The 16,048-nt window shown below is 45.1% G+C and overlaps 1 protein-coding gene across 17 annotated transcripts in view; it reads left to right on the top strand.

Moving 5' to 3' along the window:
• Positions 1-16,048, top strand: part of LOC124971118 (actin-related protein 2/3 complex subunit 4) — a 40,213-nt gene that overhangs the window by 19,431 nt on the left and 4,734 nt on the right. For 5 of the 17 annotated variants that reach the window (XM_047534904.1, XM_047534900.1, XM_047534901.1 and 2 more), the window contains exons 5-12: positions 69-197; positions 1,100-1,214; positions 2,328-2,426; positions 4,194-4,389; positions 5,442-5,626; positions 9,241-9,484; positions 10,495-10,930; positions 15,017-15,287. In XM_047534904.1, coding sequence (XP_047390860.1) covers positions 69-197; positions 1,100-1,214; positions 2,328-2,426; positions 4,194-4,389; positions 5,442-5,626; positions 9,241-9,484; positions 10,495-10,930; positions 15,017-15,287 — 1,675 coding nt within the window. Of the gene's footprint in view, positions 1-68; positions 198-1,099; positions 1,215-2,327; positions 2,427-4,193; positions 4,390-5,441; positions 5,627-9,240; positions 9,485-10,494; positions 10,931-12,214; positions 13,260-15,016; positions 15,288-15,829; positions 15,907-16,048 lie in introns of those variants that run through there. The other 12 variants (XR_007106288.1, XM_047534906.1, XR_007106289.1 and 9 more) reach the window with 9 other exon arrangements.

Here is a 16,048-nt window from a genome sequence, read left to right as displayed (position 1 = left end):
CCTTCCTGCTCAGCAGAGTTGAGGAGAAGCTGCCAACACTCTCCTCCCTGTCTCTGTCTCCTCCTCAGTCCCGCATGGTTCGGAATGAGACACCCTACCTTATCTGGACCACCCGGCGAGATGTGCTGGACTGTCGCTTCCTCTCCAAAGATCAGATGATAAACCACTATGCCCGAGCTGGCTCCTTTACTACAAAGGTGGGCTCCTCAGGGCAGTCAGTAGGGCAGCTTCCGACCCTTCTCTCCCTGTCAGTAAAAGAGAGTTCTCAGGAGAGCAGGAGGTAAATAATTCAGTGAGACCTGGAATAGAAAGACTTGGGTTCTAATTCAACCCCTGTGGGCTATCTGGTAGTGTAGACATCTTGACTAAACTGAGCTCCAGCCAGGTGTGGTGGCACACACTTGTAATCCCAGCAGCTCGTGAGGCTGAAGCAGGAGGATCACAAATTCAAAGCCAACCTCAGCAACTTAGTGAGGCCCTAAGCAACTTAGCAAGACTGTGTCTCAAAATAAAAAAGGCTGGGGATGTGGTTTAGTGGTTAAGCCCCACTTGGTTCAATCCCTGGTACCAAAAATAAACAAACAAATAAATAAATAACTGTGCTCCAGGATTCATATAGGATCTGGAGTCCACACAAACACCAAATACAGACTGTAAGCAAGGGCCCTTAACTCTTAAGCAGAGCACATTTGATGACTGATGCCTTCATTCTGTCTTATCTGATAGCAAGTGGCTTTACCTCTCTGAGCCTCAGTGTCCTCATCTTTAAGTAGTACCAGTAAGGCCTGTTTTCTAGGGTTGCGACAAGGATGAAAAGCTTTATAAAATGGTCTGTCATTTTATCATTGGCATGGGCTGGGAGAGATTCCTAGACAAGTCAGGTCTTTAAGGATGTGAAAGGTGAATGAGATTCATGGCAAAGGGGACCACCAGGCAGACAAGGAGATAGATATGAGCAAGTTAGACCAAGCAAGTAGAGTAGAGGCTCTGAGAGCATTCAGGCAAGGTCTTCCTGACTGGGTGTGTGCTGCCTGTGGGGGAGTCTCCTAGAGCTCCCTGGGCAAGTCCTACCCTGCCCCCTCAGCAGTTAACTCCATAGGTGGGTCTGTGTCTCAATCTCCGGAACTTGCCCTGGTTTGATGAGGCTGATGCTGACTCCTTCTTCCCACGTTGCTACCGCCTGGGTGCTGAAGATGACAAAAAAGCCTTCATAGGTAAGGAGACCTCCAGCCCCATGCCTGGACCCCTCAGGCTGAAGGACCAGGACTAAATCTCTGGCTTATACTGGGGAGCAGCAGGCCTCTCCTCATGCCCTCATCTACCCCAGCAGAATTTCTTCCCTATCCCCAGTCCTACTATGCCCACCCTTAATAAGCCTCCTAGCTTGGCCAGCCTGACCACCAGAATAACTTAGGTAGCTTGCTTATATTCTAGAGCAGGTTCTAAAAGTTGGTGGATTGGTTGAGTTTGGAATCCAGAATGGATTCCAGTACTATGTCAGATTCCATTGGCTAGATTGGGTTCCATAAAAGACTAGTCTGTGGGTTTCTAAGGCAGAATAGCTTTCAACTACAGTGTGTCCTAAATAGTATTTGGATCCAGGTTAGATGCTAGGTCTTAAGTTATGTTCCAAATCTGAACTAGGTTTTGGGTCAAAGTTTGGTTCTTAGGCTAGAATAAGTATCAAAAATAGATGAGGATCCAGGTACAGTGACACACACTTATAATCCCAGCAGTTTGAGAGGCTGAGGCAGGAGGATCTAGAGTTCAAAGCCAGCCTCAACAACTTAATTAGGCCCTACGTATCTCAGCGAGACCCTATCTCTAAATAAAATATTAAAAAGGACTGGTGATGTGACTCAGTAGTTAAGCACTCCTGGGTTCAATCTCTGGTACCAAAAAAAAAAAAAAAATGTGAATTGAGGATAGGTGTGGTGTTGAGGCCTCAGCAACTTAGCAAGACCCTGTCTCAAGATATAACATTAAAAGGGCTAGGGATGTGCTCAGTGGATAAGCACCCCTGGGCTTAATCCCTGGTACCAAAAGGAAAAAAAAAAAAAAATAGATGAGGAACTGAAGAAAGAAATAAGACAACAGGTCCCGGCTAGATTCTGAGGACAGAATATAAGCTAAGTTCAGTAACATTGCCACATTCTGTGTCTGAGAGTACAACTGAAATAGGAGCCAGGTTCTCACTCCTATTTTAGAGTCAGAAAGGGTAGAGTCAGGTTCCGCATCCAAAATGGGGCAAGTCACGATCAGGTTCCAGAACCAGAACAGGCCTTGAGCCTAGGGGCTGAGCAGGGTATCCCCTGCCCCGGGAGCAGAGGACTTCTGGCTGACAGCTGCCCGCAACGTTCTCAAGCTGGTGGTGAAGTCGGAATGGAAGTCATACTCTATCGAAGCAGAAAAGGAAGAGGCCCCAGGTAAATGCTGTGGTTACCTCCACTCCCTTACCCACCATGCTCCTATATCCACATCCATGTGACTGTCCAACACCCTTCCCACCACTTTGTCCCTTCGTCTACCCACCCATCTGTTCATCCATGTGTTCACCCATCTACTTATCTACCCACCCACTTACCAATCTGTTCACCTATCCATGCATCCATCCATCCATCCTCCCACCCTCCCACCTACTCATCCACTGTTGATCTCCTCACTCACCCACCTGCCATCAGCTCCATACTATCTATCCATCTATACACTCCCCACTTTCCTTCCTGTCCTTCCACAGATCCATCTATCCACCTATCTGTGTTTTTCCATCTCCCTAACTACTATTTATCTATCCTCCAGTCCACTCAGTCATCTATCTATTCTTCTATCCCAACTTCCCACACACTTGTCTTCTGGTTCATTTGTTTGATCAGCCTGTTCATGGGCCTGGCATGTGTTTTTTTTTTTTTTTTTTTTTTTTTTTTTTTTTTTTGCGGTACTGGGAATCGAACTCAGGGCCTTGTACTTGTGAGGCAAGCACTCTACCAGCTGAGCTACCTCTCCAACCTGGGCCTGGCATGTGAATGAGCACCCTAGAGAGGGCAGGCTAAAAAGACATGGTCCATCCCTGCCTGGGGGAGATCAGGTCTAGGAGGAGGAGAAAGCAGTGCAGCCTGGCAGTTTACTGGACTCCTGAGCACCCTACATGACCAAATATAAGGAACATCTGGGAGTGGAGGGCACACAGAAAACCCTTACTGCATGCTGGCCCAGCCCATTACTTACTCCTCCCCTTTATTTATTTGGCTCCTACCTACAAGCCCCTAATCCTTTAATGCAGGAGCTCATTAGCCAGGGATTCAGAGAAGTAAAAGTCAACAATACAGGAAGGAGAAAAAAATCCCTGTCTCCTACTTAAGTGTGCCAGGTACAAGAAAACTTATGTGCTAGGATCAGGAGCACAGGGGTTCTCTGCTGGCCAGAGACCCTGCACTTAAGCCTCCTTGGCAATGGGCTCAGGTGTATGTCAGGCTGCAGGGGTTTGAGGCCCAGTTATATTTCAGGATGTTCAGGAGTGAGTCAGGGCTGTGGGTGTGCATTGAGTCCTCTGAGGTGTCAGTTTCTGGTGATTCATTCTCAAATATGTGTTAGGGCCTCAAATTGCACATGTAAGGTTAGTGTTTCTGTGGGTTGATGAATGTTGACTTAGGATTCTGGGAGTGAGTGGATTTCTTTTGTGTTTCAGGACTTAAGAAGCCATGTTGTGGGCTGGGGATATGGCTCAGTGTAGAGTTTTTGCCTGGCATGTGTTCAGTTTCCAGCACTGCAAAAAAATAAAATAAACACAGAAGCCATGTCAGATTTGGTTTCATGTATATCTAGATTCAAAGGCCAACGCTTCCAGGTGCTTCCTCAGATGTGTCAGAGGACCCAGGGATAGAGAGGCTACAGCTATGTGCTGGAGCTATAGGTGCTAATGGACTTTGGGGACATTTAAGGTGGAGCCTCAAGTGAAAGGTCCTAGGACAGTGTGGCCAGGGGTGAAGTGTTACAGTTGCAGGAAAATTTAGAGCAAAGCCCCAGGTAAGTGACAAGTTCCAGGGCAACTGGGGATCTGGGTTCATGCTAGACCTCAGGTGTCTTTAGGGTGAGGCCTGAAGTGAGTGACATGCCTCAGATTGATAAGCACTGTGGCATATGTCATTTTACCTGCCTTGATGTGTTCTAGTGACAGACTCCTCCTATCTCTGCAGAAGAGAAGCAGCCCAAGAAACAGGAAAAAAAACCCATGACGGTGTCCCCAGAGTTTGTGGATGAGGCCCTATGTGCTTGTGAGGAGCACCTTAGCAACTTGGCCCATATGGACATTGACAAGGACCTGGAGGCTCCATTGTACCTCAGCCCTGCAGGCTGGTCCCTCTTCCTCCAGCGCTACTATCAAGTGGTCCAGTGAGTACCCCTGCAGCCAAGGCTGTGGGCTGGAGGCAAGTGATTAGGGACAGACCCTCACAATCTAGCACTGCCCTCACCTCCTCCCCAAGCCTCTCATTTTTGTTCATATTGCTATTCTTCTGCTCAGGAACCTACTGCTCATTCCTACTGCCTCCTTGATAGAGTCCAAACCACTCTTACCACAGTGCAGGCACTAAGATCATGGCCTGTGCTGTCAGGTAGACCCGAGTTCAGGTCCTGGCTTTGCAACTTCCAAGCTCTGTGACTGAGAACATCACTAATCTATTTGAACTTTCCTTTTCTGGACTGATGGTGTAGTTAAGAGTGCTTGCCTAGTATGTGCAAGGCCCTGGGATTGATCCCCAGTACCACGAAAAAAGGAAGTTCTAGTTTGGGGAGATAGATGATAACCAGGTAAACAAATGGGTCAGGTGGGAGTGAGTGATGGGAAGAGAAACAAAGGCAGGGGAGCTATGATACAAATGTGCTTGAGTGAATCAGACTAGAAGGGAACCTACCTATCAAGCAGTGTTAGGTCCAGATAAGGAGGAATGCCAAAAAGCTCCTGCAGATGAATCAATCAGGCTTTTGAATCCTGGTTGAGACACCAAGTGTGTAGCCTTGGGCAAATACCTTAACATTCCAAGCTTCAGTTTACTTTTCTTTAAAATGGGACAGGTATTACCTCCCTGGAAGGGCCATTAGAGGATTAGAGATAATATATGGAAAGCTCTTGGTGTGGTGTCCCATCATTTGGAGCTGGAATGATTTAGTTTTGCCAAAAGCAAATTTAATAAAAAGGAAGATGGCAGAAAATGGAATATTGGAGTGGAGAATGAACTGTAAAGTAAATGGGATTTACTCAACCATTCCCATTGCTGTGGTCTGGGCAGAGGGTTTGCATGCAGGGTGGCTTGAGGGTGAGGATGGAGGTTCAGGAGAGACCCATGTGGATCCCTAGGGGAAGGCATGACCAAGGTGGTTGAACCGTGGCCCAGGGGAAGGGGGCTATGTCTCCCCTTGTCTTGTCCTCCCACCTGCCCCCCCAGGCCCTGCCCTGCCCAAGTCCCACCATCTTCCCACAGTGAGGGGGCAGAACTCAAGCACCTGGATGCACAGGTCCAGCGCTGTGAGGATCTCCTGCAGCAGCTGCGGGCCGTGGTGCCCCAGATTGACATGGAAGGGGACCGTAACGTCTGGATTGTGAAGCCAGGAGCCAAGTCCCGTGGACGAGGTGGGGATCAGTCCTTGCTTCTTGCACCAGTACCCTGTGACCTCTGTCCTCTTTTAGAGACCAGGGAAGTTAATAGTGCAGAGTCTGCCCAACTGTCTGAACTAGAAGCCCAGCTTTGTCACTAAAATTCTGTGTGACTTAGAGTAAGTCACATCACCTTTGTGAACCTAAGGTTCCTCCTCTGTGAAGTGAGGATTGATAAAGCCTCCTACGAGGTGAGATTAAATGTAGCAGTGCAGCTTAAGTTGTAGGTCAGCATCGTCACCCTCATATAATAGCTGCTCTGATGACAATGCCAGCTATTCCTCTCCTGCCCCTGAGTTTGGGTCTGCGCTTTAGGTAAGTTTGGTGACACAAGTATTTAGTTGCTCATTATCTAAGGGCTCTCATATTTCACCAGCATGTCCCTATGGGGTATAGTATATTATTAAAGCCAGGCCCCCTAGTTCAAGGTCAGCCTCCCACTACTTATAAGACTTCAGGCAGGTTAATTAACCTTTTCTGTGCCTCATCTTCATCACAGGTAAAATGGAGCCAATACTTCCTGAAAACCTTAAATGAGTATAATGTATATAAAGCATTTAGGAGCCAGGCATGGTGGCACATGCCTGTAATCCCAGCAACTGGGGAGGGAAAAAAAAAGCTGGGGATGTGGTTTGGTGGTTAAATGCCCCTGGGTTCAATCCCTGGTAACAAACAAACAAAAAAAAAAGGCATTTGATACTACTATTATTAGCTGTTATTCCAACTCCTCAGCTACGTGTGACTGGAATTTGAACAGAAAAGCCTTAGCCCAGCCTTTAAAGACTATTTGCAGTCTTTAAAGACTGTTTTCTTTGGATGCCCGAGAACTAGAAAACAGATTTTTGCATCAGCTTCTTTCAAATACTGCCCTTGGGTGGGTTTATTTATGCCAGGGTGAAGCCACTGCAGCTCCAAACATCAGAATGCTCCTTTGAAGGATGTCACATTAAAACCAGGTCTGGAGCTGTAGCTTAATGTAAGGGCACTTGCCTAGCATACTTGAGGCCCAGCTTCAATCATCAGCACCGCCAAAAGAAACAACTACCACTCACAGTGCTACATACCTGTAATTCCAGCCACTGGGGAAACTGAGGCAGGAGGATTTCAAGTTCCAGGCCAGCCTAGGCAATTTAGCATGAGACCCTGTCTCAAAAAGGACTGAGGATGTATTTCAGTGGTAGAGCACCCGTAGGTTCAATGCCTATTAACACAAAACAGCAACAAAAAAAGCACTGGATTCTTTTCTTTTTCTACCTTAGAAATACTTGTGTTTTTTTTTTTTTCCCAATTATAAAAATGTGTTGGTTTTTTTTTAAAAAAGCAAACAAAACAGTATAGAAAAGTAGAAGCAAATGCCCCTTGACTTCACCAAGAGATAATCTATTAACCTTTTAAAGTGTTTCTTTCTATACTTTGGTGTGTGTATCATAAGTCTTTCTCCTTTTTTTTTTTTTTTTTTTAAATTTTTGGCATGAAGAATTGAATCCATGGGCACTTAACCACTGAGCCACCTCCCCAGCCCTTTTTATTTTTTATTTTGAGACAGGATCTTATTAAGTTACTTAGGACTTTGCTAAGTTGCTGAGGTTGGCTTTGAACTTGATCCTTCTGCCTCAGCTTCCTGAGTCACTGGGATTACATGGCACCTGGCAGTTATGATTTTTTAAAAATATTATTTTAGATGTTGATAGACCTTTATTTTATTCATTTATTTATATGTGGTGCTGTGAATTGAACCCACTGCCTTACACATGCTAGGCAAGCGCTCTACCACTCAGCTACAATCCCTGCTCAGTTGTGATTTTTTTAAAAAAATATTTTTTAGTTGTAAATGGACAAAATACTTTATTTTATTTTTATGTGGTGCTGAGGATCCAACCCAGTACCTTGCATGTGCCAGACAAGTGCTCCACCACTGAGCTACAGCCCCAGCACCAGTTGTAATCTTTTCTTATATAAGGTATTATGTTCTTAGGAATCTTATTGACCAGCTTGGTCCTCTGAGAAAAGATCCAGACTGGGAATCAGGCACAAGTTTTTCTGTGCCATTGGCAGGCAATAAAGTTAATTTGGAAGTTAAGGAGTGAGCTTATTTGGGAGTTTATGTGTCTGGTGATATGATTCTGATATTTACTAGCATTAAAATTATGCCCAAATTTCAGGTACCTCAACAAGTTTAAGAACTCCTCAAAAAGGAAACCTGAGGGTCTTTCCAGTAAGAAAAATATGCCCTGGGCCTGGGGTTGTAGCTCAGTGGTAGAGCTCTTGCCTAGCATGGGTGAGGCACTAGGTTTGATCTTCATAACCATGTAAAACTAAATAAATAAAATAAAGGCATTGTATTCATCTACAACTAAACAAAATATCTATTAAAACAAAACAAAACTATGCCTTAAGCCAGACATGCTGGTACGCATTCATAGTCCCAGCTAGTCAGGAGGCTGAGGCAGGAAGCTTGCTTGGGCCCAGGAGTTCCAGACCAGCCTGAACAATATAGTGAGACCCCGTCTTTAAAAAACAAAACAAACAAAAAAAACCAAAAAAACTCTGATGGGCAGAATCAGAGTCTCCAGGACAGGGGTCCACTGTGTTTCCCATTTGCTAGCAAAGAAATAAAACTTCTTTCACTTTTTTCTCAAAAAAAAAAAAAAAAATTTCCTACCTAGAAGATAATAAACAGTGTTGGGTAGGATTTGAACAAACACAAATTCATTCATTCTTGCTGGGACTGGAAATTGGAAGAACATCTTTGGCAATATAAAATGAACAGTGCACATACCCTTGGAGTCAGGAAACCAATGGCTAGAAATTTATTCAATAGATGGTATTAATAACGTGTTAACATTTATTGAATGTTTAACCTTTGCCAAGCACTATTCTCAATCATAAGCCTGCTTTAATTTGTGTAATACTGTGTAACCAAGGCACGTGTTATTCTCATATAACCTGGAAGAAAATCCTTAAGGATCCATAAGTATTCCATAAATACCTGGAAGCAGTAGTTGGCTGCCTCTGAAAACAGATTTATTTTTATATGCCATTTTATACTAATTTTTGGTTTTGCTGATTTATATTTTATTAATTATTGAAGAAAAATAATATATGCACATATTTTAAAAGCCCAGTACAAAAAGCAGCCCAGTACATAGCAGGGCATAGTGGCACATGCATCAGCATCCTGAGGCAGGAGGATCACAAATTTGAGGCCAGCCTCAGCAATTTAGTGGGACCCTGTCTCAAAATAAAAAGTAAAAAGATTGGGGATATAGCTCAGTGGTAGAGCACCCCTGGATTCAATCCCTAGTACCACAAAATAATAACATAAAAAAGTTAATAATATTAAGAAATTTTCAATGTATATATTCCTTTTCAATCAAACCAAAATAATGTTACAAAAAAAATTAAAATCCTTAACAAATTCTCAGTTTTCCCAAAGGGAACAGTATACTAATTTATAGAAGCATCCTTTCCCATGTGGTCCTGACTGTTCTGTGTGAATGAGAGCTTATCATGAACTGCCCATGGTCCCTTGGCCCTTCTCCCAGTCCAGGCTTGACCTCCTGGGCCCTGACTGCCCCTTTTCCCCTTAGGCATCATGTGCATGGACCACCTGGAGGAGATGCTGAAGCTGGTGGACTGCAACCCCATGATGATGAAGGACGGCAAATGGGTGGTACAGAAGTATATTGAGCGCCCCCTGCTCATCTTTGGCACCAAGTTTGACCTGAGACAGTGGTTCCTGGTGACTGACTGGAACCCACTTACTGTGTGGTTTTACCGTGATAGCTACATCCGCTTCTCCACACAGCCCTTCTCCCTGAAGAACCTGGACAAGTGAGTCCCACCACTCACCTCCCTTGAACTTCCAGTCTAGTCGGGGAGGTGGCAAAAAACAAAAACAAAAACAGGCAATAAAAATGCAGTGGACTTGTTCAGCATTGCTGGGCTCCAAAGAATTGTTCAGGCAGGCCCTCTGTCCACCCAACCATATTTCCATCCAACAGATACTTATCAAGAGTACCTGTCATCCCAGTGGCTCAGGCGGCTAAGGCAGGAGGATCTCAAGTTCAAAGCCAGCCTCAGCAAATTAGCGAGGCCCTAAGCAACTTAGCAAGGCCCTGTCTCTAAATAAAATACAAAAAGGGCTGGGGATGTGGCTCAGTGGTTCAGCAATCCTGGGTTCAATCCCTGGTAACAAAACAAAACAAAAACTTAAACCTCAGTTTCCACATATGGAGAATGGAGGAAGTAATATGAGAGTAAAAACTGTTGATTATCATGCTTCATATGTGATAGGTGCTAAGCACTTTGTGTACATATTTTTCATAAAAACCCAATGCAGTGGGTACTGTCATTACCCCCAATTTACACGCTTGATGACTTGCCTAAGATCTTACAGCTAGTCCTTGATGAAGATGGGCTTGACCACATCTTGACAACTACAAGGCCATACTCTTACCTACCTGCTTGTCTTCCAAGCACTGGGAGGACAAACTAGGCACAAGCAGTACTGTGGCTACCATGGTTAGCACCCTCAGGCCATCCTGAGAGATAAAACTAGGAGAATATGGGGCCCAGGCCTTTGTTGTTCTTGTCCTTCCCAGTAGGGCCCCATTTCATGATGAACTGACCAGGATGGCCCAGGCTGATGCCATGATTTGCCTGCCCTCCCCCAGTTTGGGTGGAAGGAGCAGCAGGGCCTGAACCCCAGGTTTCTGCTTTCTGTTTTTCTTTCTTTTTTTTTTTTTTGTGGTGGTGGGGATTGAACCCAGGACCTTGTTCATGTGAGGCAAGCACTCTACCAACTGAGCCACATCCCCAGCCCCCTCTACTTTCTCTTTTAGCTCTGTGCACCTCTGTAATAACTCTATCCAGAAGCACCTCGAGAACTCCTGCCATCGCCATCCCATGCTACCCCCAGACAACATGTGGTCCAGCCAGAAGTTCCAGGCCCACCTGCAGGAGATGGGGGCCCCAAATGCTTGGTCCACCATCATTGTGCCTGGCATGAAGGCTGCTGTGATCCATGCACTTCAGACCTCCCAAGATACAGTGCAGTGTCGGAAGGCCAGCTTCGAACTCTATGGCGCGGACTTTGTATTTGGTGAGGATTTCCAGCCCTGGTTGATCGAGATCAATGCCAGTCCCACCATGGCACCCTCCACGGCTGTCACTGCCCGGCTTTGTGCTGGTGTACAAGCTGACACCTTGCGCGTGGTCATCGACCGGCGGCTGGATCGTAACTGTGACACAGGAGCCTTTGAGCTCATCTATAAACAGGTGAGGTGGAGGTAGGACCCCAGGGAGTATGCCCTCTCTTCTAGGCTGTTCCTCAATGAAACACAAGGCTCTACAGTCAGACCAGTTCAAAACCTGGGCTTTAGGCCTGGTTCTGCCAAGTTCTAGTATATAGCCACTTCCCCTCCTGGAACCTCAGTTTCCTCATCTGTAAAATGAAGATATTACCATCTTTCGGGCTGGGGATATGGCTCAGTTGGTAGAGTGCTTGCCTTGCAAGCACAAGGCCCTGGGTTCCAATCCCCAGCACTGCAAAAAAAAAAAAAAAAAAAAAAAAAGATATTACCATCTTTCTCATGAGCTGAGTTAATGCTATCAGTTAATATGCCTGGATAATATTTCTCAAAAGGTATGGACTCCAGGACATCCTTGGATTCAAATCCCGGGTCAGTAACTAAGCTGCATGACTGAACGAACTATTTCCCAACCTCTAGGTGGTCTGTTTCTTCACCTAAAAAGCAAGCGCAAAAATACGTTTGTGGAATTAAATAAGTTGATATAAGCAAGGTACTTTAGAATACTACCTAACACACAGTAATTGCTGCATAAGCTTTAGCTATTGTTATTACCTAATAAGGTTGTTAGGAATTTCATGAAAAATGGTATCACTTGTAAAGTGCCTGGCATACAGAGTCAATTACTGGCAGCTGTTATTATTTTTATTATTATGTGGACTACTGAGGATTGAACTGAGGGTCCCTTTACTACTGAGCCCTTTTTATTTTTTGAGACAGAGCCTCTAAGTTGCCCAGGCTAGCCTCAAATTTCTGATTCTGCTACTTCAGCCTCCCAATTAGCTGGGATTACAAGCCTGCACAACTATGTTCAACTGTTGTTATTATTTTACTCCTCTTGTTTCAAAAAGAGATTTAATTCTACTTATAAGATAGGGTTTGTAAAAATCAGGGCTAGGCAGCTCAGGAGGCTGAGGCAGGAAGATTGTGATTTCAAGGCCAGCCTAGCAACACAGTGAGGCCCTAAGCAACTTTGTGAGATCCTGTCTCTAAAGATAATATAAACAAGGAGTGGGGAGGTGGCTCAGTGGTTAAGCACTTCTGGATTCAATTCTTTGTACCAAAAAAAAAAAATCAGGGCTGGGAATGTAGCTCAGTGGTAGAGCAACTCGCCTCACATGAGTTTCTGAGTTCAATCCCCAATACCATACCAGAAAAAAAATATCAGTTGGAAGGCTATTATTTTTAGCTCTTAAAGTAATTTTTTTGTGGCAGTTAAGGACCTTCTGACTAGAATTCTGCTTCTTTCAAGGTTTGGCTGTAGAGAGGGAAGCTGCTGATCATATGACCTGCCTCAACCTCTCTGGGATTACAGGCATGTGCCACTGCACCTGGCTCCAAATGTCTTTTATTACCAATTTGTTTTGTTTTTTAGGCCAGTGTGTAAGCACACCCTGTACTGGTGGTTTTGTCTCTTTAATCTCTTTTAATCTAGGACAGCTCCACTGCTTCCCCCACCTGCCATCATTTTGATCTTTTGAAGGGACCAGGCTGGTCCCAGTTTTGTAGAACTGTCCTACATTCTGGATTTATCTGATTGTTTCCCCATGGTGTTGTTTAACTTGGTCTTCTGTTATCTGGATATCCTGAAAGCTAGAAGTTGGGTCAAACAGTTTGATGAGGTTCAAGTAAAACATTTTTGGCAAAAATACCATCAGAGGTGATGCTGGGTACCTCTTGTGACATCACAAGGAAACTGCTGTCAGAGTGTCTCATGATTGATTAGTGATGCTGAATTTGATCATGGGTTAAGGTGGTGGCTACCAGGTCTCTCCATTAGAAGCTGCTTCCTCTCCTTATTAATTATTTTATGTATTAGTCAATTTTCTGTTGATAATAACAATACCACACACTGGAAAAATTATAAAGAAAAAAGGTTCATTTGTGCTCACAGTTCTAGAAGTGCAAGATCAAGAAGCCACATTTGCTTCTTCTGGTCTTCTTGTTGGCAGGGTCCCAAGGTGGTATAAGGCATCACGTGTCAAGAGATAGGGAAGCACTAGAATGTAGCTCAGTGATAGAGCACTTGCCTACCAGGCACAAGTTCCTTGGTTCCATCCCCAACACCACACACACACACACGAAAAAAAGAAAAAAAGAAAAGAAAAAAAGAGAGAGCCTGGAGCAGCAGCACATACCTATAATCCAGAAACTCAGGAGCATGAGCCCGGAGGATCCAAATTCAAGGCCACCTCAGCAACTTAGGCTCTAAGCAACTTAGTGAGACCCCGTCTCAAAATAAAAAAAGAACTAAAAAGGGTTGGGAGGCTGGGGTTGTAGTTCAGTGGTAAAGTGCTTGCCTAGCATGTATGAGGCACTGGGTTTGATCTTTAGCATCACATGAAAATAAACAAGGTATGCTGTCCATCTACAACTACAAAAAATAAAAATTTAAAAGAGGGTTGGGGGGCTGGAGTTGTGGCTCAGTGGTAGAGTGCTCACCTACCACATGTGGGGGCCTGGGTTCGATCCTCAGCACCACATAAAAAGTAAAATAAAGTGAAGGTATTGTGTCCATCTACAACTAAAACAATATATATTAAAAAAAAGGTTAGGGATGTGGCTCAGTGGTAAATTGCCTCTGGGTTCAATCCCCAGTACCATAAATAAATAAATTTAAAAAGGGATGGGGATGTAGCTTAGTGATAGAGAATCTCTGGGTTCAATCCTAGAACCAAAAAAAAAATAAAAATAAAAATAAAAAAGAGCAAGAGGAGAGACGGAAACAGGGAAACAGAAAGACCTGCATATGTGTCCTTGTACCACCAGGATTCAATCATGCAGACTCTACCCTGATGACTTTAAATCCTAATCACCTCCCAAAGGCCCGACCTCTAAACACCATAGTCAAATTAAGTGTCCCCCCCTTAATAACTCACTATGGCCATGATATTTCAAGACATAAACCCTTGGGGGACACTCAAAACATATCCAAACATAGCACTTTGTAAGATGGTACTTTGGCTGTCTGCAAATTACCCATTTTCCTGTCATCCTTTCTACTTGTTTTGATATCCAGTTTTGATTCTTACCTATTTTATTAGCATTGCAAAATGGTTGATTTCTAATTTTAATGTTCAGTCTACATTTATTAAATGAGGTTTCTGCCAGGCATGGAGGTACATGCCTGTAATCCCAGTGGCTCAGGAGGCTGAGGCAGGAAGATTGTGAATTCAAAGCCAGTCTTAGCAATTTAGCAAGGCCCTAAGCAATTTAGCAAGACCCTTAGCTGACCTTGAACTTGTGATCCTCCTACTGTAGCCTCTTAAGTCACTGCAATGACAGGCATGTGCCACTGTACCCAGTTAGAATGGCCCTTCCTTCCTTCCTTCCTTCCTCCCTCCCTCCCTCCCTTCCTTCCTTCCTTCCTCCCTCCCTCCCTTCCTTTTCTTCCCTTCCTTCCCTTCTTTCTTTCTTGACAGGGTTTGGCTGAGTTACCCAAATTGGCCTTGAACTCATGATCCTCCTGCCCCTGCCTCCTGAGTAGCTGGGACTAGAGGTGCATATAACCATACCAGGCATGCTGTGCCTTCTTTAAGGCTCTTAGTTTCTGCTCCCTCATGACCTGGGCTCACATAAGGTTCCAGGCAGGATCCAAACATGTTGTGTAGGTGTCATAACTCAAATTCTCTCTGCAGAGATTCTGATCATCTCAGATCAGTAAGGTATCCATTGGCAGTGACTTGTAGAACAGAAACACACATATTCCGCATGACTGGGAGCAGCCTGAGAGCAGTGGGTGTGTAGGTGTGTGGAGACATGGCTGGAATTCCTCTCCTCTTCTGGGTTACCAATCCCTGGGGTTCTATGACTCTAGATCCCTCTAGGTAGTAGATCTCTTAAGAGGACAAAGGTGGGCTTCCTGTTTCTCATCTCAGTTTTGATTCTTACCTATTTTATTAGAGTTTCAAAATGGCAAATTTCTAATTTTATTGTTCATTCTACATGTCTAGGTGCTTCAGAGATGAATTCTATCCATCTCTGCCCTGCTGCAAGGAGTCCACAGGGATTCCAACACCACTGAGCAGGCCTTGTCTCTTCTTCTTGCCCACAGCTTGCCGTGGAGGTGCCCCAGTATGTGGGTATCCGGCTCCTGGTGGAGGGTTCCACCATCAAGAAGCCCATGGCACTGTGTCATAGGCGGATGGGGGTCCACCCATCACTCCCTCACCTGCTGACCCAGCAAGGCTCTGGGGAAGGCAAGGACATGGGGACCCCAACCCACAGGTCAGCTTCTAGGAAAGTTGCTGGGGCCAGGAGCCTGGGGCACATTGAGAAGCCAGACTCTACTGCTACCACCTCAATCCCCGGGAAGGGGAAGAAAGGCAAGGCAAAAAGTGCCACAGCCCTTGGTCTGCCCCAACCTCCACAAGTGGGACCCTCCCCCAACACCAAAATGGGCTGCATTTTTACCATGACCTGTGTTAGTGGGAGCAGACAGTACCATCCCTTGAATAGATTGCCATTGAGTATGAGGATGACCCCAATCCCTGGGTAACAGCACTCCCCTAAACACCCCAGTATCCCAAGATGATTTCTTCTGTTCTCTAAGCCCCTCTCAACCACTTGGATTTGCCCTCCCACCATAGCAGGGAAAAAGCTACTCCTCACAAATTAATCTTTTATAATATACAGCCAAGTAAGCATTGTCCTCTTCAGAGTAGTCACCCTGTCCAGACTCAGTCCCAGAGTGCTCTGTCCCCAGAGTCCAAGCTTTTGTCACAGGCGTATTCTGCCTTTGCTTCCATGCAGAGTGGCCTTTGGAGAAAAAAGTAGACACTTAACTGTTCACTACCACTACCTAACCAGCTCCTTTAGTCTTCACAACAACCTAGTGAGATAGGTGCTTATTGTCCCCATTTTCCAGCCGAGGTAGCAGAAAGTTTAAGGAAGTTGCCTGAGGTTGCACAGCTCAGAAGGGGCAGAGCTGGGATGCAGACCCAGGTCTGTTGGACTCCAAACCCTGCATTCTTCCCATTGCCTCTGGAGGAAGAACCGGGAGGGTTCCACTGCCCTCATCCCACCCTGTCCTCCCCACCCTCTGCACTTACCCTGTGGGGCAGCAGGGTAGCTGGTCAGCCTTGGG

This window comes from Sciurus carolinensis, chromosome 19, assembly GCF_902686445.1.
Source record: "Sciurus carolinensis chromosome 19, mSciCar1.2, whole genome shotgun sequence".
Classification (NCBI taxonomy): domain Eukaryota; kingdom Metazoa; phylum Chordata; class Mammalia; order Rodentia; family Sciuridae; genus Sciurus; species Sciurus carolinensis.
The sequence above is the reverse complement of the archived record's forward strand: the minus strand, read 5'-3'. Positions and strand labels throughout refer to the sequence as shown.